The following is a 23,499-nucleotide window of genomic DNA, read 5'->3' as shown; positions in this document are numbered from 1 at the left end:
TCAAATTGAACTTTTAGTTATTAGCAGACATTCTTATCCAGAGAGATCTACCCTCCTAATGTACAAGAGGTTACAGTTGTCACGTTTCACAATGTGTGCACATCCACTGATTTCATGGCCCTCAGGGAGTCAAAGTGTGGTGGATGTTTCCCACAGTGATGGATGTGGTATTTGTTCAAAAGGTATAACTCCAGTGGTTGTTAGTAAACAATCCTGAATGATCAAATAAAAACAATCATCAGCCAAGACCTCTCCTTTGCCAGTTTTCCTATTGTATTTTGTATTTTCCCCTCAAGATGGCGCATTTTTAACACTTTAAAACTAGGCTTCCTTTAGTTTCCCTGGGGAAATATTTTATTGTTTTCTGTGCCTTTTAATATTCCTGCTGCCATACTTCAAAAACATATGCAATCGAAACGTATGCCATGTTCAATATATGTTTTCTTTCGTGTTTGCCAAGCATAGTGGGAAACGTTTCTGAGTATCTTAACCTGGATGAGGCTATACATGTTTTTTTTTAATATTCAACATTAAAAAGTTAGATTCATATGCAGGAGGGAAACATAAAGCTCCACTGTTTAATCAAATTTCGCTGCGACTGAAAGTTATTTGCATTACCCCTTTTGGTGTACCAACATCAATTCATTTTCGTTTTTTTTCTCGTGAACCCTTTTTCAAATCGGTGCGGTAGCGAAACCTAGTTTAGGAGCGCAGGTTATTGGGTAAAAGGGGTGTGTGAGGAGCTATAATATATCCTACTATCTGATGCGGGCACCAGACTGAGAAACGCTGAGAATGCACGCTTCTTATTGTCGCGCTCAATAGTCTTATGGCTTTTTGGAAATAGACAATGTTTACTTGAGAAATTAATGTAATTTATTTTAGTGTGTGATAGTTCCTGGATAGGAAATGGATGCCAATCCATCCTTTTCGCTGTCATGTCTCTACCGAAGTGATCCAATTTATTCACTCTGTGCCTCGGATTTAATGACTGCTTCTCAAACAGTGAACAATAATTTCATAAAGGAACAGAAGGAGCTTATGAAGGTAACGATTTGTTTTTCTTGTATTATTCTGTATGAGTTTTTTAAGGCCGACCTCTTGCTTATTTGTGTAAATATATAGGCTACGTTATAAACGTACGGCATAAGGCTATGGCAGCTATATTTAAATAAATATATGGGAAATTGTTTATCTTGGTCATCTGATCCAAATGTTTAAAACCAATTAAATGAATAGCCTTTGTTTATGATACATGGTTATTTTCACTTTTCACTGAAAGTTGGGAGCGTCACGTGACTTTCAACTACTCAAGTCACGGTTCTGTTAACTGAGTAAATAATTGTCTAGGCAGGGAGTCTTATTCGTGACTCATTCATTTTCAGCTCAACAGTTTTCATGGCATCCCAACAGAATTAGGTAACACTGTAAGTCTACTGGAAGGACTGGTATGTTTTTCATACAGGAAAAGGCGAATGTTAAATGATAATAAAAACGCTTATACATATATATCTATCCTTCCTGGTTATGCATCCGGATAATATATCATTTTTTTTACCACACATTAAAACAAGCATACATCTTTGCAAAATTACTATTTTTGTATTTCTTTAATGTAGTAGTTACCATACGTCAGTGAAAGTTCTTACAAACAATCAAATGAATCCCACACACATTTTACGACTCATTCATAGTTTTGTTTGGCAACCTAAAGTGCAAGGAATTCAGTTGTTCTCAGTTTTCAAAGAGCCTCCTCACACCATTGTGTCACAACAAATAGTCTTTCTCAGCTCCATGTCCTTTGATGTCATTGGTGCAAATTCTGGGCAAACGGGATGTCCCCAAAATGGCGACCGATAAAAGAACCATGGCAACTGGAAATCAAGTTACACATTTACAACCTGAGCAATGTAATTCATGTTCCTATTGATTCCATATTGTGGTACTACAGGGGGACACTCAGTTAACAGAAAGTGAGGAGAAGAAGAGCGTATTTAAAAGACAGTCAAGTAGCTGGTCTGAGAAGAGTGGGAATTCCTTCCAACCAAAGCCACGTCTTAATGCAATTATAACCCCTGATCCTAACTTTAACCCTAACCTCAGCCTGCACTGTATAGACTGGACAAAGAATTGACATATAACGCACACATTTGTCAAATGCTCGCTTAGCAACTTCCTGCCACACTGTCACACACTGTCCTCCATTTCCCCACGGTCCAGACTCTAAAGACACTGGAGCAACAGCAGCTCACCCGCATGCGTCAGCTGACGGAGGAGCAGAAGACCTTCGCCTTCGTCATGAACAAGAGGCTCAGCCGGAGGGGCCCGACGAGGCCCCAGACATCCCCCTCCACCTCAGTCTCCCGCTCCTCCGTTGCCCCTCGTTCAATCACCGGGTCCCGGTCGGCCCCGGCAACCTTCGCCACCAGCACGGGCGGCAGCAGAGCTGTTAGTGCCAAGAGTACCGACGGCAGGGTCAAGTTTGAGACGTCTTCTTCTGACCTCGCACCGCGACCCGTGAAACCGAAGAAGAAGGGTGGGGAGAGGCAAGACAGGACGGCAGCAGGGGCGAGCATGGTGATTGGTCCTTTTAGCCTGACCCTGACATGACCCTCTGAGTGACTGCTGTAATAGTTGAGAAAATGTGTTAGTTTTTTTTTTCCCTGTGAAGATGATGATTCTTGTCTTTTGTTGTAGGTTTTACAGGAGTACGGGGGCGTGGCCTGTCAGAGGTGTTGCGATGAATGTGGTCACAAAAAGGAGCTGTTTAGCAGGAGATTGAGCTGCCCAGCCATATTACAGAGGCATCGCTCTTGATTCCGCTATGCAATGTTATGGGGTGTGTAGTGGAAAATTATTTATACACTAACTACTTTCTTTTGAGGCAAAAGTCCGAGATTAGGATTTATCAGTGTCTGTATTGACGATCGTCAAGAGAACACACTTTACAGTCAGGAAGTGGGCATCCATATTGTCGGAGTAGCTCTGCCTGACACAAATTACACAGCAGTTTATATTCCCTATTTTATAAAAACTAATGACGTAGACAGCTCAACCAGGACTGTAAAAGCTTTACTTAAAGTCTCTGATAAACTATAGGCATCCTTTCAACCTCCTCTGTCTACTAAAAATCATGAATAAACATCTCAGTTGTAGTAACAACATGGAGAACCCCCTCTTCATTTTCCTGTTTTCTACCAAGGTCACTCTCCTTACCGTTTGCCCTGGTGTTAAACAAGCTCAGCTCAAGGTATCACTCTGCATGCACGAGCAGTGAAAAAGCAGTGAAAAACTGTAAGCTAACACACAGAGCACACAATATGCCTTCTTGATTTTGCCGTAACAGGTGTTATGGACATGCAATATAAGGTGACGCCAGAAGGAGCCACACATTTCCCTTCACCATCTACCTAAACCCAGGACTGGATCAACCTAATTTATTCATGTTTTTTCCTTTCCAAATAATGTTTGAGCAATACTATGTCATGTCATGGCAGATGTATCTATACAATTATTAACTGGGTGGTTCAAACACAGATTGCCTTAAGGACAGACCTTAGCCTGGAATATCTCCTACAGCTCAGTGAATGGTGCATGTGATGCCATGGTTCTGGGTTCGATTCCCTCGGAGGACCGGTGTGAAAACGTATGCACAACTGTAAATTGCATCAGATAAAACAGTCTTCTATATAAACTAAATGCAATTATGGGGAATCCTGAATGCCGTTTGATTCAAAGCTGTAATATACAGTTTGAAGCAGTATACTACAGGTGTGACATCACACAACTTTTTACAGCTCTAACTACACTGGAAACAAGTTCATAGTAGCAATAGGTCATCCACAGGATTTGTGGTATGTTTCCAATATATTATGACTTAGTGCTAGGTATATTGGCCTTATACCACACCCCCATGTGCCTTATTGGTTACATATAATGCACCCTGTCAGGCTTTGTTGCTTAACTGTTTGTTTTTTCCCCCTTATCTTACCAGGTAAGTTACACAAGAATTACATTCCTGTGTAAAGAAACAGCCTTGGCTTCATAGTAGTGACTTTACCTGTTGTCTAACTGATGTTTATTAACTGTTTTCAATATGGGCTAAATTACACTGTCTTGTCATAGACATTGGTGATGCGCAGGATGGCCAGAAGGTGGCGCTCCAGCACGGTCAACAACGCAGAAAACAACAGTGCAGTGGAAACAATAGCCGGGTGAGACAAGTTCACCTTCAGAGTCCCCCAGGCCTCTGCCCAATGGAACGTCTTTGGGATGAGCTAGAACTGCACCACGGACGTCCAATCAGCAGCTTCTTCCCGATGCCTTCATGTCCGCGTGGACTAACATCCCCTGGATTGTTTCAGACACCTCGTGGGGTCAATGCCTGGGGAGAATTCAGATTGTCCTGGAGGCAAAGAGGGTCCGACCGCTACTGGATGTGTGTATCTAATAAACTGGCCACTGACTCAAAAAGATGACTGATGATCTTTTGACTTTTGTAATGTCATGTTCATGACTACGTTGTGATCGTGTTGTGTCATGTTTATGCCTGCATAATGATCATGTTATGACCACGTTATGTCATGTTTATGGCCACGTTATGATCATGTTATGAGGTGAAAAAAGAAGTGTTACCATGGTATGTTTTGTGTTCTGCTAAATATGACAACACATGGTTTTTTATGTAAAGCTGAATGCTAAGCTTTACTAAATAGGCAGACATGTTTAATCAAGATCTTGTAATTTGCATCTGGATGTCATTTAAAGGAAATGTTTGTTTATGACCTTAACTTTTCATTGATGTCTGATCTTTGCGTGTAGTTTACTAATAAAATACCTTCGTTTCAGTTTCAAGGTTTATTTGTCAAATGCACCAAACAACACAGCGTCATCCTGCACAATGAAATTCTTGTGACAGAGCACCCGACAACTACGTAGTGAGAATTAAAAAGAAAAAAATCAAGCAATAATATACATAATGTACACTAGCCGCAGTTTAAAAGGAGTACTGTAAATTAGCAGCAATCTGGGTAGTATTATTGAATATTATAGATATGGCAAGAATGGCAATAATATACATAACAATGTAAACTAGCAGCAATTTGGTAGAATTATTTGATATTATAGATACATACAGCTCCGGAAAAAATTAAGAGACCTTTCCAAAAAAGTCAAAAAGGAAGGTTTTGAGTGAGGAACAGAAGGTTAAAAATTAAGAGACCACTGCAAATTGAACACTTCTGTTCCTCACTCAAAACTTCCCTTTTCAACTTTTTTGGAAAGTAAAGAAAAAGGTGCAATGGTCTCTTAATTTTTCCCGGAGCTGTATGAGTGCAACAAGCCTATGAATGGTGGCATAGTAGACTACAACTACGTAATGAGAATTAAGAAGAAAAATACATATACAGTAAAAATATGGCAAACCAATTACGCAATAATATACATTACCGAGTCAAACAGTGCACTTACTGCAGAGGATCTCCAACGTTTGAGGTCGCAACCCCTTCTGTGATCGCTAATTCTTCAGGGACTCCCTAATTACAGTGCATGGCTGAACTTATATTTATTGGACATGGAAGGAACTGCCCACCTCTTGACAACGAAGTAAAATCAAGACCGTTTCCTGCAATTGTAAGTCTGACATTGGGAAATAATTTGTTACTGCAGCTTTCAAGCTGATAGCTTGGCATTCTACAAAATTATCCACGAGGCACAGAAAAACCGTGCAGTTTTAAAGCTTGATAAACAATTCATTTTTAATCTGTTTTAAATAGGGTAATAATGTAGAAATTAGGCTGAAAATGTAAATGTATTCCACAGAGTCCATACTCAGATACATCTGTTGCTATTGGTGGAATAAAAAGAAAATATAATAAATGAAATCCTCTGGCCGCGGACATCATGTCAAAGTTAGATCATGTACTTACTGTACAAGTACTGTATCTGAACGTAATGACATCATACTGTGTGACGCACAGGGATAAATCAATCTAAACACCGTTTGAAAGCCGAAACGTTTGCGGGCAGAGTTGAGGAAGTCGGCAAGACTCTCTTTGATTATATAACAATAGAGTCGTTTTGCCTAATAAAAGTATTTAGTAATTTCATAAGTTAGTACTTTAATTGTACCTACGTTGAGAATCCAACCTGGGGAACAGAAAAGTAACGGAAAGCGTGAAAACCGCTCCAGAGACGGAACGTGCGCTTCTGTCTTAACTGGAATATAATGGGTGCTGTCTTGGGAGCCTTTTCTATTGCAAGCTGGGTAAGGTTTTCTCATAGTATATAATATTACCAACATATTTGTTTGACGTATCAATAAACAGTTGCCGGTTATTCCAACAGGTTTAACTGCGGCACTAATACTAATGTCAAGATGTCCCGTTAATAACAGCTCAGATTCAACAGGAGGAGCACTGTGCCACTATAAACTATCTGAAATACTGGGTACTATAATGTCTGAAACGAAACGAGTGGGAGAAACGAAACTAACAAGTTGTCGGTTGGCAAAAACATGTTTTAACTAGCCTTTTCACTGTTTTGGTATTTTACCACATATCTATATACAAACAATTTATAACAGAAATTTCCTCTCCAAGGATGCCCACACAAAAATAAGGGGCTCCTCCATTAGCTAAAAACCTTGAATGGTTCAAGGGGTGACCTTTTCTTGGTAAGATTCCTTTTGTCCTCCATTTGCACACACGTTCTAAAACTAAAACTCCAAACTGTTCTCGCTTGGACCAGGAGAAGGGTTCTCTCGCATGGATAGCCACAGAAAATAACCCTAATGAAACCCCTTTTTTGTGTGTGTTACCCATAGTACATTATAGGTCCACAGGCAGTCGTAAACATTTAATCATGCTACGCTACTGGCCGTCGTCTGCTCCACTCGTGATTAATTGGATTAACTTTGTCGCCTTGTCCTAGTCTGAAAACAAAGGCCATGACGGCGCTTCAGCGTATTTACAAATTGACTGTATTGCTGTTTTGTGGTCAGCAGCGGTATGTGTAGCAACATGACCATGTAATAGCTCAAACATTACTGTGTCAACACATGGAATAAAATACTGGCACTTTCAGTATGGCGTGTAGCAACCTTCCTTTGTGTTATGATCTCATTCAGTCATACAGGCAAGATCAAAATATGTTCTTATTTAACTGCAGGAAAGGCAAAGGGCATTGGTCCCAGCACAGATAGTATGTCATACAGATGTACATTGATGCTGAATTCAAATTGGCATTGACTAAGGCCCCTATGGGCCCCCGGCAAACACACAGCCTCCACTCTCCCAATGTGTAGTTTCAAAACCTACAGTCAACCGGGAATTCAGCAGAAACTTCCTTGAGGAATATGAACTTAAATTGTGAGGTGTTATTGTGACTGAGACAAAACTGTTAAATCAGGGTTAGGGATTCAATGCCCTCCGCCCTCTTGTTTGAACTGTCAGGCTATCAGGCAGGTAACTCCCTATTCCCGGTTCCACTCCAAATATTTTACCGGGCTAAAGCAGGTCACGGCTTAACCCCAGGATGGTCACCGGTCATGTGTTATGGGGATTTCTAACTATCTGGCCTTCTGTGTCTTGCTAAGTCTACCTTGTGTCTGTCTGCCAGGGGAGTTAATTTGTTTACAATCACTCCACCAGGTAAGCTACCTGGTGTTCCAAGGAGTCCAGTGTTTTAAGGTGATGGGGCCTGCATCCAGGTGAATTTTCCAGGACACCCTGGAAATATTGATTTTCCCTCAAAGTGACCTAACCTGGTTCAACTAACATTTGGCTGGTCATAACAGATCTAGTGTTTCTCTATCTGGGTTCAAATGAGTGAGCAACAGCTTATCCATGGCATTGACCTCACACTGAAATCCCTCCCTTCCCAGTTCCCACATGTTGCCTATTTGGTTTTTCAGCATTTAAAGTTGTTGAAAGGTATGGCTGGTTGTTAGATTTGAGCTCTGTCAGAGAAGACAAAGACTGATCCACACGCACGCATACACACACACACACACACACACACGCACACATACAGTGTATTGATTTGATTCTCTTGGAATTTGGTTACAGCCTATTACCGCTATGTTATTGCTACCGAGTACTGAGGTTAATCAGTCCAGCCCTGACTGGGCTGACCCAAGCTGACCTACAACGTTGCAGGCACGCTTGGCGATAGTTTCCCCTTTATTGCCCTAATGCCGGCAGTACCGAACACGCGCCGCAGCAGGTCCCCCTGCGTCCCGACCTGGAAGGACTGTCTTCACTTCGCACCCGTGACCACGTCCTCACTGGGACTGTGACCTTTCTCCTGTGGTGTTCTTCTTTGCCCAGGTGCCCTGTCTGTGTGGCGGGGCATCATGCCTGCTGTGCAGTTGCTGCCCCAACAGCAAGAACTCCACAGTGACACGAGTCATTTACGCCTTCATCCTGCTGATGGGGACCATCGTGGCGTGCATCATGCTGTCGCCGGGAGTGGACGAACAACTGAAAAAGGTATGAGGCAGGACCGATCAATTCAGTCCCTCCGAGTGAGACCGGGAAATGTGTGTGTGTGTGTTTTACGGTACCAAAAGCCAGAGTATTAGTTTATTGAACACAGAAAAATTGCAACCACGCTGTAGGAATGCTGGGATGGACAGATGAGACTGAGCGGAATGGTGGTTCTCTGTGTCTCGGTCTGGCTGTAGATCCCTGGGTTCTGTGAAGATGGAGCAGGTTCTTCTATCCCGGGCATCCAGGCCAACATGAACTGTGAGATCTTCGTGGGCTACAAAGCTGTGTACCGAGTGTGCTTTGGCATGAGCATGTTTTTCCTGGTGTTCTCTCTGCTCATGTACAAGGTGAAGAATAGCCGAGACCCACGCTCCACCATCCACAATGGGTAAACAACATTACACAGATGCACTCGTCAGAAAATCAAAAATGCAATTTAATAAGGTATTCACGCAACACTGCTTGTAGTAGAACCTAAACGTCAGCAGGAAGGTTGATACCCTTTGTTATTAGTCTTTTCCCCCGAATTTTCTTTCACTAAGGTTCCTGAAGCGTCTGAGGGTGTGCAGATCAAGCACTGAGTGTTTACCAGTGGGACCTCGGGCTGACATTACACAAAAGCTCTGAAGTGCATGTTTAGGTCGAAAACAAACAGCACGACAACATGTTCAACACTTTTAACTTATGATTATCATATGATTATCACACTGAGACCAGCTCTGCCATAACCAATGGCAATTTAAGTGAAATAGACTCTTATATAACGTGTAACTGAGGTCATAGTTTTTGGGCCGTTGTGCCTCTCTCAAACAGTGGCGACTAACTGAAGTAGAGCTTTCAGTGACTGTTGGACACAGTACAGTACAAAGAACCATTTACAGTAATATCCAAAATGATTGCCATCCTTGATAAAGATGAGCAAGAATTACTATCTGAGTAATCATACGAATACTGAGCTATGTTGTCAAAATGGTTATTGGCGCCCAAAAGATTGACGTTCCTACCATTCAAGGACTATTTCAAGCTTGACAAAAAATTACAGTCGCCTACATTTGTAGTTTGTTCAGGTTGCTTTTCACATTATTTTGTCCCCAATAGAAATAGTAGATTATGCAATCATGCCCATTTCATTAAATCAGAATGGAATATCTTTCTCAACACTTCCTCATTAATATATGTGTTGCAATGGTTACATATAGTTCTGAATATATTAACCAGAGAAGCCATGAGTGATAAGAGTCCCACCATGACATGCTAACTTCCCCTGTTATTGTCAATAGCAAGTGGTAAGCATGTCCTTTGAGCAAACTGTTTAAATTTAGAGATGACTGTATGTGTGTTAAGAAATCGATTTTTATGTATTCTATATATAAATATATATTTTACATATATTAAAATAAATATATATATATATATATATATATATACACACACCATCACATCTTGTAATCACACTAGTGTTTTTCAGTAATGCCTCACTGCTAATTTTTGTTTCAGTACTAGTACTTTATTACTCTTTTAACATACACTATATGGCCAAAAGTATGTGGACAGCCAACCATTCACACCTGCTTAATATGAGCTTGTTGGACATCCCGTTCCAAAACCATGGGCATTAATATGGAGTTGCAGCTATAACACACGCACTCTTCTGAGAAGGCTTTCCACAAGGTTTTGCAGTGTCTCTGTGGGTATTTGATGTTGTGTATTTGACTCCGATGTTGCTTCCCGGAGGCCGTTTGGAACTCTGCAGTGAGTGATGCAAATAGGAGATCTTTACGTGCTTCAGCTCTCACCAGCCACGCTCTGTGAGTTTGCATGGTTTACCACATTGTGGCTGGGCTGTTGTTGCTCCTAGATGCTTCCACCTCACAATTCTAGTTGCCCAGGGCAGATCTAGTAGGGCACTCAGTGGCAAAGGTGGCATTCTGTGACAGTGCCAAGTCACTGAGCTCTTCAGAACAACCCATTGTACTGACACTGTTTCTCCATAGAGATTTAATGGCCATGTGCTGGATTTTACGCACCTGTAAGCAATTGATGTGACCGGAACCCCTGAACTCTATAATTAGTAAGGGTGTCCACATATTTTTATTGGCCATATAGCGTTTATATATTTTATAGTGATCCTGGAAGTCTATGAAACATTTTCTTAAAGTGATACTTAGTGTGGAAGATTCGGTTAAAGAATGAACTCACATCCCTTCACAGGTTTTGGTTCTTTAAGATTGCTGCCATGGTTGCCCTGACAGTCGGTGCCTTTTACATTCCCGAGGGGCCTTTTACTCACGGTGAGAACACTATCAATTCAGTAGACCATGATGTGAGTTTACCATTGTACAATAACTGTGATTAATTCATGTGGCTGACCTAGCACACTGTGCACAATCGGCATGATCATTATGGATATACAATTTATTGTAGATTCATTTCATTGTACTGTTAACACAAAATTATTGATGCATTTAATCATGTCATTTGTTGTAATTGGGACGTACTGGTAACATTTGGAAGTGATGTTGGATAATTGTGGTATGCTGATGGTCTCAGTCCGTGCGTGTCGTTGTGTGTGTGTGTGTGTGTGTGTGTGTGTGTGTGTGTGTGTAGTGTGGTTTGTGGTTGGTACCGGTGGGGCATTTCTCTTCATCTTGATCCAGCTGGTTCTGCTGGTAGACTTTGCCCACTCTTGGAATGAGTCGTGGGTGGACAACATGGAGACAAATAACTCCAAGGGCTGGTATGCAGGTAAGTGTGCCTGAAACGCTGGTCGTCGAAAAACCAATCAAATCAATATTGATTTAAAATCAATTTATGAACACCCATTGCGGAAGCACAGTTAAATTAAAGAACGAGATAATGGCAATAAAACAAAAACAGCATTCAATAATGTCTCGTATGATCGGCCAATTTAGTGATGTTTTACAGATTAGCTACGCTGACGTTTTATGTGAGATTATTTGAACTACGTGAATAATAGTTTGACTATAACACCATAAATACAACATAAGATCAAGAGGAAACACTGCACAACTGAACTTGATTATGTTCTCTTTATCGTCTGACGTCTAGCCCTGTTGGCTGTGACTGTATTCAATTACACCGTGGCTCTTGTCGCCGTCGTCCTGATGTTCATGTTCTACACCGTTCCGGAGGGCTGCCGGCTCAACAAGTTCTTCATCGGCTTCAACATGCTGCTCTGTATCGTAGCGTCCGTGGTTTCCGTCCTTCCCAGGGTGCAGGTGAGGCCTTGTTCAACATTCATTGACGGTGTTGCTTAGCGGTTTGAGCCTTTGTCTGCGGCGAATGCCGCTCCGGGGTGGGTTTGAACGCGGCCCACCACTATCTCAGGGCACTCTCCTCCCCCTCCCTGTGTCCCAATAAAGCATCGAGTACAAAGCCAACACATTAATTCAGTGCTTGTTTAATGTTCACAGTTGAATGCAATTGCGTTTGTATACAGTGGACTGTAAGATCCAGCTGGCTCTTAGCATGGTAGGTCTGTATTTATGGAGGCTTATGGTAGTTCTGTTGAATTGTTATGATGGCCTTTTGATGTTTCCCTGTAACCATATGAACCTGGCTCACCGGTGTTTTGATTATCGTGGGACTGCTGAGACAAACTGCCTGCCGTAGCACATTTCCAGGATTAGGATTCAAGTGCCACTTCAAAAAGACATGTGTGTCATGTGGTCAACAACAAATCACAGGACCCGGTTGTAAAAAAAGTACAGAGGTTGTTGGATAACAGTTATTTTGTGCATTTGAGGATATGGAAGTATGTTTTTATTGGTTTTAATGCTTCCACCCGCAGCTGGAGGGTCCTATGCTGATTGCACTGTTGTCCTGGATTGGAATCCTTTCAGAAATCACAGTTTGTTTGGTTCAATTCTGTTGTTTAGGATTCCCAGCCCCGATCCGGCCTCCTCCAGTCCTCCTTCATGACCATGTACACCATGTATCTGACCTGGTCAGCCATGACGAACGAGCCTGGTGAGATCCACTGGTGGCATAATTATAAAGAAAACATACAAAGAATGTATTAATGAAAGGGGGAAAAAGATCAAATCTCTTTAACTTTTGATTCCCCCGGTTAGACCGGACGTGCAACCCCAGCCTGCTGAGCATCTTCCAACAGACGCTGGTGCCCACGCCGGCCCCCTTGGAAATTGAAAACCAGACGGCCGTGTTGATCATCGGCACAGAGGAGCCCAGCCAGTCCTCCCCTTATCTTCAGTGGTGGGATGCCCAGAGCATTGTGGGACTGGGCATCTTCATCGCCTGCATCCTCTACTCCAGGTATGGTTGGTCAGCGTGGCGCCATCTGGGGTCAGCTACTGCTCATATTAGTCCTCGGCGGCGATTAGGGCGGCGTGCAAAGAAGCCCGAAATGTTGCACGTTTTTTCCAGGGATCGAGGCACTGTGATGTCATTCACGTTTTGGTCAACGTCTACTCTGCCTTTGTCGTATCAGTTCGCCAAGTATGTTAATACTGTTATATGTTCAGTTAGTAATGTGTACACGGCTAAATTGAGTGTGAAGAGATCACGCGAGGAGCTTTGACCAACGTTGCGTCCCTGCAGCATCCGCACATCCAACAACAGCCAGGTGAACAAGTTGACCATGGCCACCAACGAAACCGTGATCCTGGAGGGGAGTAACACGGGCACCCCGGACGAAGAGTACGGGACGGGGAACGGCGCCAGGCGCGTGGAGGACAACGAGAGGGACGCGGTCCAGTACAGCTACTCCTTCTTCCACTTCATGCTCTGCCTGGCTTCGCTGTACATCATGATGACCCTCACCAACTGGTTCAGGTCAGTGGAACCACACCGGTGCCCAGAAGTGTTGTCAACCGTCAAACCACCTTGCTTTGTCCCTCCGCGTTCCCCTTGGTTCGGCCTTGCTGATTGGTCCTTCTCCCCTCTGGTTTTTACACAACTCAGAATGGAAGTTGAATAGAGGTGTACAGTGAGCAGGTCACACGCTGCCTTTAATTGGCTGATCGCTCTGTCCATTACCATGGACCCGATCCCTATATAGGGTGCTCTTCAAAGCACAAACAACGTGAGAGATTTAAATGGGGAAGTGAATTCTGGAATTATGCACCTTAGAAAAGGTCATTACATATTTTACGTGATTATGTCCGAAACAGTTGCCCCGCCCTCCCCCATACAGACACACTTAACCATACAGTCGGTGTCCTAGAAACATTTATTTGAACTGTATTTTCAACTACATTCAGGGATTTCACTACATTCCCCAGATACAAAGTTCCATTTCACAGTCATGGGAATGTTGGTCTTGGTTTAGGGTCAGGGTTACGTTTGTGGTTAGCGGTGTGATTAAAGTTCTGGTTAGGTTTAAGACTAAACTTTATGGTTATTGATTTTATAGGAACACATTTCTAATATGGTATTTAGGTCTAAAATGGTCTTACTCTGAATAATCCCAGAAACAGAATGGTAAAGTATTGAAAGGTTATTGGGCAACACAATCAGGAAGTGTGGAAGAATTAGCACAAACACCAATGACTGGAGTGTATAGCTGAGTTATGTTTTTGTGCACCATGGGAGGAAGTTAGTTGCAATCCAAAGTCTTCTAGCGAAACTAGGGCCAGTCCCTTTTTCATATAGTATGGTATAGTTCCTCCACAATGCATGGATGAGAGCAAACTTAATCTTGCAACAGTTAACTGGCTGACATTCTTCTTGTATAAACTGTCCTTGACAGATGCAACTCACTATTCACTGTTTGGAGCAGGCCCTGCCCTCTGACATAAGGACCTGTGTATGAATACAAAGTAGTGCAGTTTACAGTCTTAGAGACAGCTTACACTTGCAGCCATGAACCAAACATGATAACTCCCAGACCAGTCTGAGAATCTAACAGGAAATAAAAGCAATAGAAAAACATTTTGCAATAGAAATTCAGTTCTGGGCCAAAGCCAGTACCACTCCTTACTTTTCATTGCAACTCTAATCGGGGAGTTGTTTAGACCTCGGACACCAGGTGGATGCAGCTAATGACTAGTTAGAACAGATTGAATACACCCGCAAAGTAGTCCAAAACCCAACGGAAAACATGCAGAAATACACTCTGAAACACTGATAACAGCTGATTACTTCAATTTCTTAATTGCACAGGAACAAGTGAAATGCCATCGGTTGTTCTGAATTCACATTGTTGCAGTCCTCCTAATATTCCTCCTAATCTCCCTGGTCAGTTCCCAAAAGATGATGTCTTCTGCTCAACATCCATACGAGGAGAACCACTCGTTGCACAAAATTGAAAATAAGAGGAAATGCCACACTGTCAAGGCAACCATAGTTCCATGGGTAAAGCTCACAGGCTTCCTGACTGCGCTACAATGTGTTTCTGTTCTGCTGCAAATGGGAAGACCAGAAAGGACACACACATGCAACTTTACCTTGAAGCCATTGCTGCAGCTATTCCCGTAGATAAGATAGTTTGAAGGCTGGCGCCCTGTGTTGTGGCCACAATCACATCTAGGGACAGGACCTGCTGACCAAGGTCTTCTGCTCATTCAGGCGTCAGCAATGGCTTCAAGGTATTGTCACATTCCAAGAACATTATGTCACATTCCAAGAACATTAGTCTAACTGTCCATTTATTGCACTGGATTTTCAAAAGTAATTTTGCAGGCTTCTAGTCAATGAACAAAGTACAATTCTTACAGAAGCTCAAAATGTTATGATAAACGGGTGTAACTTAACAATTTGAGAATAGTTATAACTCCCATAGGCTAGGGGTTTTAGACCGGGCTATTGAAAGTGTAGAGGGCTTTTACAAAAACATACCATAGTCATCTAGTTTGACACCTCTGAGAATGGATCCAGATTGACCCTCTTAACCTCCAGCGTTTGCAGAATGCGAGGGCCGTCTTTCTTTGAACTGTAGGGGCACTTTTCTGTTATGGCCAGTGGGTTATATTGTGGAAGGGCATAGAAAAAATGGTTTCTGTCTTCAGTGTTTGTAGACAGCCAGGTTTATGGCTTTGTGCTTGTGGAAGCTAGCAAAGACCCTCCCCCTCTATTTTGAGCCACCAATCCCTACGACCCAAACAGTCCTGTTCTGTTACCGGTCCTTATGCACCAGCAGTTAGATCCTGGGGAGGAGGTCAGGTGTTTGATCCACTGCTTGGTGCACCTCCTGTGGGTTGTGGGTTTTAGATTTGAGTTGTGGGTTTTAGATATGAGTTGTGGGTTGTGGGTTTTAGATTTGAGTTGTGGGTTGTGGGTTTTATATTTGAGTTGTGGGTTTTAGATTTGGGTTGTGGGTTTTAGATATGAGTTGTGGGTTGTGGGTTTTAGATTTGAGTTGTGGGTTGTGGGTTTTAGATTTGAGTTGTGGGTTGTGGGTTTTAGATATGGGTTGTGGGTTTTAGATTTGAGTTGTGGGTTGTGGGTTTTAGATATGGGTTGTGGGTTGTGGGTTTTAGATTTGGCTCGGTTGCTAGGCAAATGTATGGGGCTCCAAGGTTGGGGTCTTTTTAGGGCTCCTAGTTTCTTATGGGGTGTTTTCCTCTTAATGTGTATCTTCGGTTAGATGGAGATTTTCTTTGTTTGTCCTCTTCCCTACAACATTTTAAGTTTTAACGTGTGGGAACGTAACACTATGCTGTATGAAAACAGATCGTTTTATTTCCTGTACAGCCCTTACGCGGACTACAACGACATGAGCAGCAAGTGGCCGGCAGTTTGGGTGAAGATTTCTTCCAGTTGGGTCTGTCTTTTCATCTATACCTGGACCTTGGTCGCCCCCATGATACTGCCATGCCGGGATTTCAGCTAAAACCATTTCACTCAACTTCTTTCCCGATTTTCTATCTTATTATATTTTACATAAACACTGACCACGTTGCCTAGATTTTGTGTGATTTCCTGCCCAAGACGGATCGGTTTAGTGTGTCGGATATGGCTGTTTTTTCATAAAACGATGTGTTTGTACATTTGAAGCTGAGGGTTTTTAACATATCCGCTACTCAGGACCAGATCATGCAGACGTTTATCCTTCAGGTCACAGAGACTTTTTTTTTTTTACCCCATTTTATATATATTTTTTACACATATTGTCTTGTAGTCTCAGAAAAGCCACATGTCTGATCATTCCTGACCAGGGCCATTCTGTATGTGGTATGAGAAGAATAAAAAATATTGTTGAACCGATTTTATAGGTAACCCACGTATATAGTGGTGGCATTAATGGTTTGATATCTCTGACTGGAATAATTATTGTCAAAAGGATTGATATCCTTCACTGTTATGGGCCTATTTATCATTGTGTTTAAAAAAGTTGTTTGGTATGATATTTGCTCACATGATGTTCAGTAATTGTTTTATTTGCACTAACAATCTCAACATTCCAGGGTTTCAGATGCATTCATTGTAGCCATCACTGTTTTAAGTTCAGTTGTAATTCATTTGTTTCAAAGATTTAACTTTACATGATTTGATATTGTAGCTGCTATGCTGTTCAATGCCTTACATATCTGTAAATATTTGTGTATTGTGAATTGTTAAATCCAGAGTGTAGCATCAGTGTTAGTTGACAAATACTTTTTTGGAAAGCGTTACACAATCAACTTCAAGTTAATATGCTTCTGCCAAATATTTCTTTATAATGTTTGTGTCTTCGAGATTTATAGATGTAACAAAACTGAATGAATAAACCGGAGGAACTGAAGCATATTTTGCACCTTTGTAGTTGTAAGTGGAAATGCAAAGTGGTCAAATGAAGGCCAACACAAGCCTACGTGTGGACTACTCTGGTTTTTGCACTTTTGTGATCTGCATTTCGGCATTAAAGCTCAATGTACATTCATTGCACACCTACGTAGCTACCTTTTTAGTGGCTGCTCACGTGTCACAAAGCAACTCCATCCCACTTACATTAGAAGTTGTAGAACAAGATGAGGTAAGAAAGGGGTGTTCCAACTCAGGCCTTCAAAGCAGTTATTCATTACAGCCCACTAATCAGGGACTTAATTAGACCAAGGACACCAGGTGGGTGCATTTAATGATGAGGTGGTACAGAAAACCAGCCACGCCCGGGCCTCACAGGGCAGCAGTTGAATTCCCTTGGTGTAGGCTACAGAATAAGATGATCCAACTGGAAACCATAAACAATCAGCCTATTTGAGCTGTAAAATATTACTTCACACGTTCTGGTCTTTATCCAGACCATGATTATTAACCCGGCCGTTCAGGGATCAGGACTCGTATTTACAAAGAGCTGATCTAGGATACGTTTTCCTTTTAGATACGATGAAAGGAGCAAATTAACTAAAGAGAACAAATACAAACTACTGAATGTACAAAAAAAACCTCTGCATTACAATACATATTTTAGCTGTTAATTCCTGGAACACCCAACTATAGGTTAGGTTTTGCAGATGCCACACCTCCTTGTTTACATTATTTTACAGAAACGTACATTACCTACGGTATCGCAATCATTGCGTCAAATGCAGTCAGTTGTACAACCTGAGCGTTGGTCAGTTGTACAACCTAAGTCAGTTGTACAACCTGAGTGTCAGTTGTACAACCAAGTCAGTTGTACAACCAGAGTGTTGGTCAGTTGAACAACCCAAGTCAGTTGTACAACCTGAGCGTTGGTCAGTTGTACAACCTAAGTCAGTTGTACAACCTGAGTGTCAGTTGTACAACCAAGTCAGTTGTACAACCAGAGTGTTGGTCAGTTGAACAACCCAAGTCAGTTGTACAACCTGAGTGTCAGTTGTACAACCAAGTCAGTTGTACAACCAGAGTGTTGGTCAGTTGAACAACCCAAGTAATTTGTACAACCCGAGTGTTGGTCAGTTGTACAACCCAAGTCAGTTGTACAACCTGAGTGTTTGTCAGTTATACAACCCAAGTCATTTGTACAACCTGAGTGTTGGTCAGTTGAACAACCCAAGTAATTTGTACAACCCGAGTGTTGGTCAGTTGTACAACCCAAGTCAGTTGTACAACCTGAGTGTTTGTCAGTTGTACAATCCAAGTCAGTTGTACAACCCAAGTGTTGGTCAGTTGTCCAACCCAAGTCAGTTGTACAACCTGAGTGTTGGTCAGTTGTACAATCCAAGTCAGTTGTACAACCTGAGTGTTCGTCAGTTGAACAACCCAAGTCAGTTGTACAACCCAAGTCAGTTGTACAGCCTGAGTGTTGGTCAGTTGAAAAACCCAAGTCTGTCGTACAACCTGAGTGTTGGTCAGTTGTACAACCCAAGTCAGTCGTACAACCTGAGTGTTGGTCAGTTGTACAACCCAAGTCAGTCGTACAACTTGAGTGTTGGTCAGTTGAACAACCCAAGTCAGTCGTACAACCTGAGTGTTGGTCAGTTGAACAACCCAAGTCAGTTGTACAACCTGAGTATGGACAGGGCTTATCAGGCCTTCATGTCTGACAATGTGAACACTCTCTCCTCTGGTTTCGTCTGGGCACTATGCACCACTCGGCACCTGATTTCTGTGCAGCTGTCCTCGGGGGCGGGGGTCAGTCTGAAGAAGGTCCACATGGAGTACAGTCCGTTGATGTTCAGGCTCGGCGGGGAGTTGAAGACCGGGCCAGCCGGGATCACTTTTCCATTCTTGAACCAGGTGATGGACACTTGTTCAGGGCAGAAGTCTTTGACGCAGAGGTTGAGCGTGCATTGCTCGCTCAGTTGAGGCCGCGGTGGTTCACACCTGATGAACATCACGCTCGGAGGGGTACCTGACAAAGGAATTCGAAGAAGGTTGGATTGAAGAGGCACCAAAATGGAAGAAAATAGACTGATATAGGAATAAGTCAAAAATAAAACGGTTAAAATCCAGACATGTTTGAATATGGAGTGACATGTGTGTCGATGTCCAAATACATTTGGAGAAACAAAACCAAGAGGTCTCAAGCCGGTGGCCTGCAAGCCAGAATGTGGCCCCCTGGCAAAATCTGTTGTGAGCCCTGCGCTAAAATGTCGTGTTAGTCACCTTGTGAATTGATATGATAGAGAACATCTCTGTATCCTGCCAGAGGGAAACTGGAATGATAAACGCGGCACGTGTAAACTGCCCGCTCGTCCTCCACAGCCATGACCAGTTTGATCTTACTCCACATGCTGTACATGCTCTCGTCGTCAGAAAACGGTCCGTAATTAGTGATCGAGCTAACTTGCTCCCCGTCGTTTCTTGACCACTCGAGAGCTACTTTTTCTGGGTAGAATTTCTCAACCCGACAGCATAGCACCAGCGACCTCCCCACCTGTGGGATCTGAGGGATGCTGGAGATTTGAAGGAATGTTGGATTCACTGGAGAAAAGTGAAAAGAGAATAGTGTGTTAAGTCAAAAGCTACGCAAGCATAGTTACAGCTCTTTAATAACACCCCTTACCCCAGCCATTTCACATTGCTGGTTTAACCCTGAACTGGCTGCTGATACTCAAACATTTAACTAACTGAATGAGGTGTGCCTGTCACTAACACACACACACACACACATATATATATATATGTATGTGTGTGTATATGTGTGTGTTTGTGACTCGCATCCCCTATTTATATATGTCAAATGGCTCCGTGGGGGGGCGGGGCGGGGGTGACGAGAAGAGGTTAGAGAAACCCTGCTCTATTACATTACCATACAGATAATTATTCCATTTCATTATTATTATTACATTACAACACAGGTAATTATTCCATTTCATTATTATTATTATTATATTACCATACAGATAATTATTCCATTTCATTAATATCATTACATTACAACACAGGTAATTATTCCATGTCATTATTATTATTATTACATTACCATACAGGTAATTATTCCATTTCATTATTATTACATTACCATACAGGTAACTATTCCATTTCATTATTATTATTATTAGATTACCATACAGGTAATTATTCCATTTCATTATTATTATTATTACATTACCATACTGTAACTATTCCATTTCATTATTCACCTTTTACACTGACAGTGGTTTCCCTGGTAACCTTACTGCCTCTGTACAGTACAACACACTGGTACTTTGACATGTCCTCCTTGACAGACACACAGATGGTCAGGGTGGACACGTGGAACCGGCCCTCAAAGTGCAAGTTCGCCTGGTCACTCAGCTCCTCTGGGCTCAGCAGGGCCTTGGATTGGCTGTCGGAGGCAGCGGCAAATTCCCCATTGGCCAATACCCTGAACCATTTCACCTTGAGCTCTTTAATTCGCGGAACGCTCTTAATGGTGCATTTTAAGACCGTTGGCCTCATGGCGTAGACGATTGCTGGTTTTATGATCTCAGAAACAGTGGGCGGAACTGAGGAAAAATTAACAAAAAAATAATGTCAGCGAGAAGTCACATCAGCGGTCACCGTGACGCCAACACACTCACATCACCTCGTGGACGTAACGTACCTGTGTGGATGTACCTGTAGAGGACCAACACACTGCCAATGACAGAGAAGACCAGAAGAACACTGATAACACTAGTGACTGCCATTAGTGTTACCACATCGTAACCTGGCCCTACTGGAACTGAGACACAGGTGGAGTCACATATTGATTAGCCCAGGTAAAGAAATACAAATAGGACATGGAGGCATCGGCATCGTTCGGTCACTTTGTAACAAGCTCGCAGGCAGCGTTCTTCCCCAAGGACAATACCGGCCTTGTTGTGAAACACTAGAGGGCTGCGCCTACCTTGTACGGTCAACAAGACACCTTTGCTGTGGTACCCAGGGTGGGACCTGTGCGTGACGTGACAGACATACACGACTCCACTGCTCTCCGTAGCCGTGGCCTGGACAGTGATGAGACTGCTGACGCTGTAGGTCCCGTCTGGATTGGGCGTAGCCATTCCGGTGCATACTCCACGAGACAACTGGGAGCCATTTTGGATCAGCCAGGTCACGGTCAACTGCTCCGGGTAGAATCCTGTGATTTCACACATCAGTGTCCTTTTCTCCCCCTCCATGACTGTGACAGCCTCTGGGAGCGATATTACCGGTTTGGCTGTGGGGAAGAGAAAATTCATTTGCCCAGAGTTCACTCTCTAACGGTGCCAGACCCAGTGTACCGGTGCTAAAGCCGGCCCGTATCCAAGAAGAAAAATTGACCTTAGGATATGATTGAAAGTGCAAAACTGACCCTAGATCCTCTCCTACTCTGAAACCGACCGACCATACATCAGCCCACCGACTCCGAAACTGACCCTAGATCAGCTTTCCTCTCAAGTGGCATGGCGGAGACCGGCCCCAGTAATTTACAAAAGAAGCAGAACAAGCATGACATCAGACAGCACCTGACACCTCCAGCCGAGTGGAGACTTTGTACGTGTTGGGTGTTATGATCACTCTGCAGCAGTAGACCCCCTCGTCCGCCACGCTGACATTTAACAGATGAAGGGAGGCGTTGCCCTGAAGCAAGCTCTTGGCGTCCACCCAGGAACCTACGCGATGCACCATGGGTCTCTCGTCCTGAAACGTGTACACCAGTCTCTGAACGGCGTGTTCATCTACCATCACCCCCCACTCGACTGTAACTTTCATCAGCGGTACGTGGTCCGGCTTGTTGAAAGGGCAGTCTAGGGTCACATCCATGCCGGCTAGGATCTTCCTTGTAGACTCTGTGGTTGCACCTACAAAAATCCCAAAGATCCACATCAGTTTTTTTCTGTATTTAAATGAGTGTTGGTGAGGGGGTGTGAGTGTTCTGCTACTGTATTGGAAAGTCTATTTTTTTTTGTGTGCGCATACTCGTTCAAAACGGACACTTTGTTCTCACACTGTCGCTTTCTAAAACATGCATATTTTGAACACCTAAAAAATATCTTCATATCCATGTAATACTACAGCAATAAAAAATAGCATTTTATTATATTTAATCGTTATTTGACCATGTACGTCACTTGGGAACCAATTCTCATTTTCAAGGAAGGTGCGAAGTCAAGACTGTGCAATTCGCACTGACTTTGACCTTTGTCCCAGTCTTAACCAAACCATTGTGGACATACAGAAAACAATCCCAGTACTGAATATGTTTTACTTCTTACCTTTACAGTGCAAAAGAACAAGCATAATTATGAGGCCAAAATTCATATCCAAGCTCCTATTCAATGGTAGACAATCTATTTTCTTCTTTGGTTATTGAGACAAGCGTAGATCCTGAGGTAAACCTTGACACGCCTGTTGTAGTCATGTGCTTTCCCAGCTCCAATCGAATCTCAGGAAAGCTCCTCAATGATCCCAAATATGGACCTCAACTCTAATCTCTTGGCCAACCCATTCCAACAGGAGTGCAGTTAGTATTCAACCTGGCGAAAGTTCTTCGTCCTGATGGTGGAACCAGAAGCCAGGAGTCCTTGCTAATTTTCCAAAGTTTTAGAAACCTACATTTCTTTTTTTTTTTGTGCCTTTTTTCCCCACTTGAACATCTTAAAATGAATGTCGAGAACATAATAGACCTACAGTGCAATAATATTATAAGTGTAATAATGAGAAGCAATGCATTTTTTCCTTTACTTTTGGCACTATAATCCGAAATGTTAGGTTTGAAACTATACCTAGGAGGTCACAGGTCAGATTGTTTGCTTTAATAATATTTGTGTACATATTGGCCTCCCAATGTAGAATGACAACACTCACCAAAGGTTTTGGGACAGATGAACATATATAAAAATCAAGTACATCAAGAATGTTTAATATTCCGTTATGTATCTTTTGGATACTATAACTGCCTGAAGTCAGCCACCCCATTGACCTCACCAGCCGTTGGGCATCTTCTCTGAAGATGCCCTTCCATGCCTCAACAGCAGTCATCTTTGGCTGTTTTCAGGTATTTCTGCCTTAAGCCTCATCTTAAACAAATTAATGTTTAATTGGATTTAAATCTGGAGTGCGACTCGGCCACTCCCCAGTCCAGAACTCTCCACTTTTCCACGGTGAACTCCTTAGTTGCATGGCCATTGTCTTTTTATTTGGTGAAGCGTCATCTAAAGCTAAAACAAAATGTCTA

The 23,499-nt window shown here is 42.6% G+C and overlaps 1 protein-coding gene, 1 long non-coding RNA gene and 1 gene segment (V, D, J or C); 2 read left to right on the top strand and 1 right to left on the bottom strand.

The window, feature by feature from the left end:
• Positions 1-1,539: 1,539 nt before the first annotated feature.
• LOC105016733 lies at positions 1,540-21,869 on the bottom strand. The segment is given in 7 exon segments: positions 1,540-2,625; positions 18,972-19,224; positions 19,479-19,796; positions 20,459-20,803; positions 20,902-21,021; positions 21,187-21,498; positions 21,634-21,869. Coding segments are annotated over 6 exon segments (1,674 nt in total).
• LOC109616815 lies at positions 2,487-4,847 on the top strand. Its single transcript, XR_002198091.2, has 3 exons — positions 2,487-2,577; positions 2,698-2,839; positions 4,126-4,847. It is a non-coding gene; the product is annotated as an uncharacterized LOC109616815 (long non-coding RNA).
• Positions 5,984-17,331, top strand: si:ch73-267c23.10 (serine incorporator 3). Its single transcript, XM_010880746.5, has 10 exons — positions 5,984-6,265; positions 8,328-8,489; positions 8,684-8,877; positions 10,701-10,780; positions 11,097-11,234; positions 11,559-11,728; positions 12,389-12,479; positions 12,584-12,785; positions 13,071-13,304; positions 16,164-17,331. Exons 1-10 carry the CDS (start codon positions 6,227-6,229, stop codon positions 16,300-16,302), a joined length of 1,449 nt encoding a protein of 482 aa, XP_010879048.4. The 5' UTR covers positions 5,984-6,226; the 3' UTR covers positions 16,303-17,331.
• Positions 21,870-23,499: the final 1,630 nt, after the last annotated feature.

Source organism: Esox lucius, chromosome 17, assembly GCF_011004845.1.
Source record: "Esox lucius isolate fEsoLuc1 chromosome 17, fEsoLuc1.pri, whole genome shotgun sequence".
NCBI classification, from domain to species: Eukaryota; Metazoa; Chordata; class Actinopteri; order Esociformes; family Esocidae; genus Esox; species Esox lucius.
The sequence above is the reverse complement of the archived record's forward strand: the minus strand, read 5'-3'. Positions and strand labels throughout refer to the sequence as shown.

Coding starts and splice junctions, on each gene's coding strand:
- si:ch73-267c23.10 (XM_010880746.5), top strand. CDS start 6,227: ATGGGTGCTGTCTTGGGAGCCTTTTCTATTGCAAGCTGG. Junction 12,786..13,070: donor GCCTGCATCCTCTACTCCAG/GTATGGTTGGTC, acceptor GCGTCCCTGCAG/CATCCGCACATCCAACAACA. Junction 13,305..16,163: donor ACCCTCACCAACTGGTTCAG/GTCAGTGGAACC, acceptor TTTCCTGTACAG/CCCTTACGCGGACTACAACG.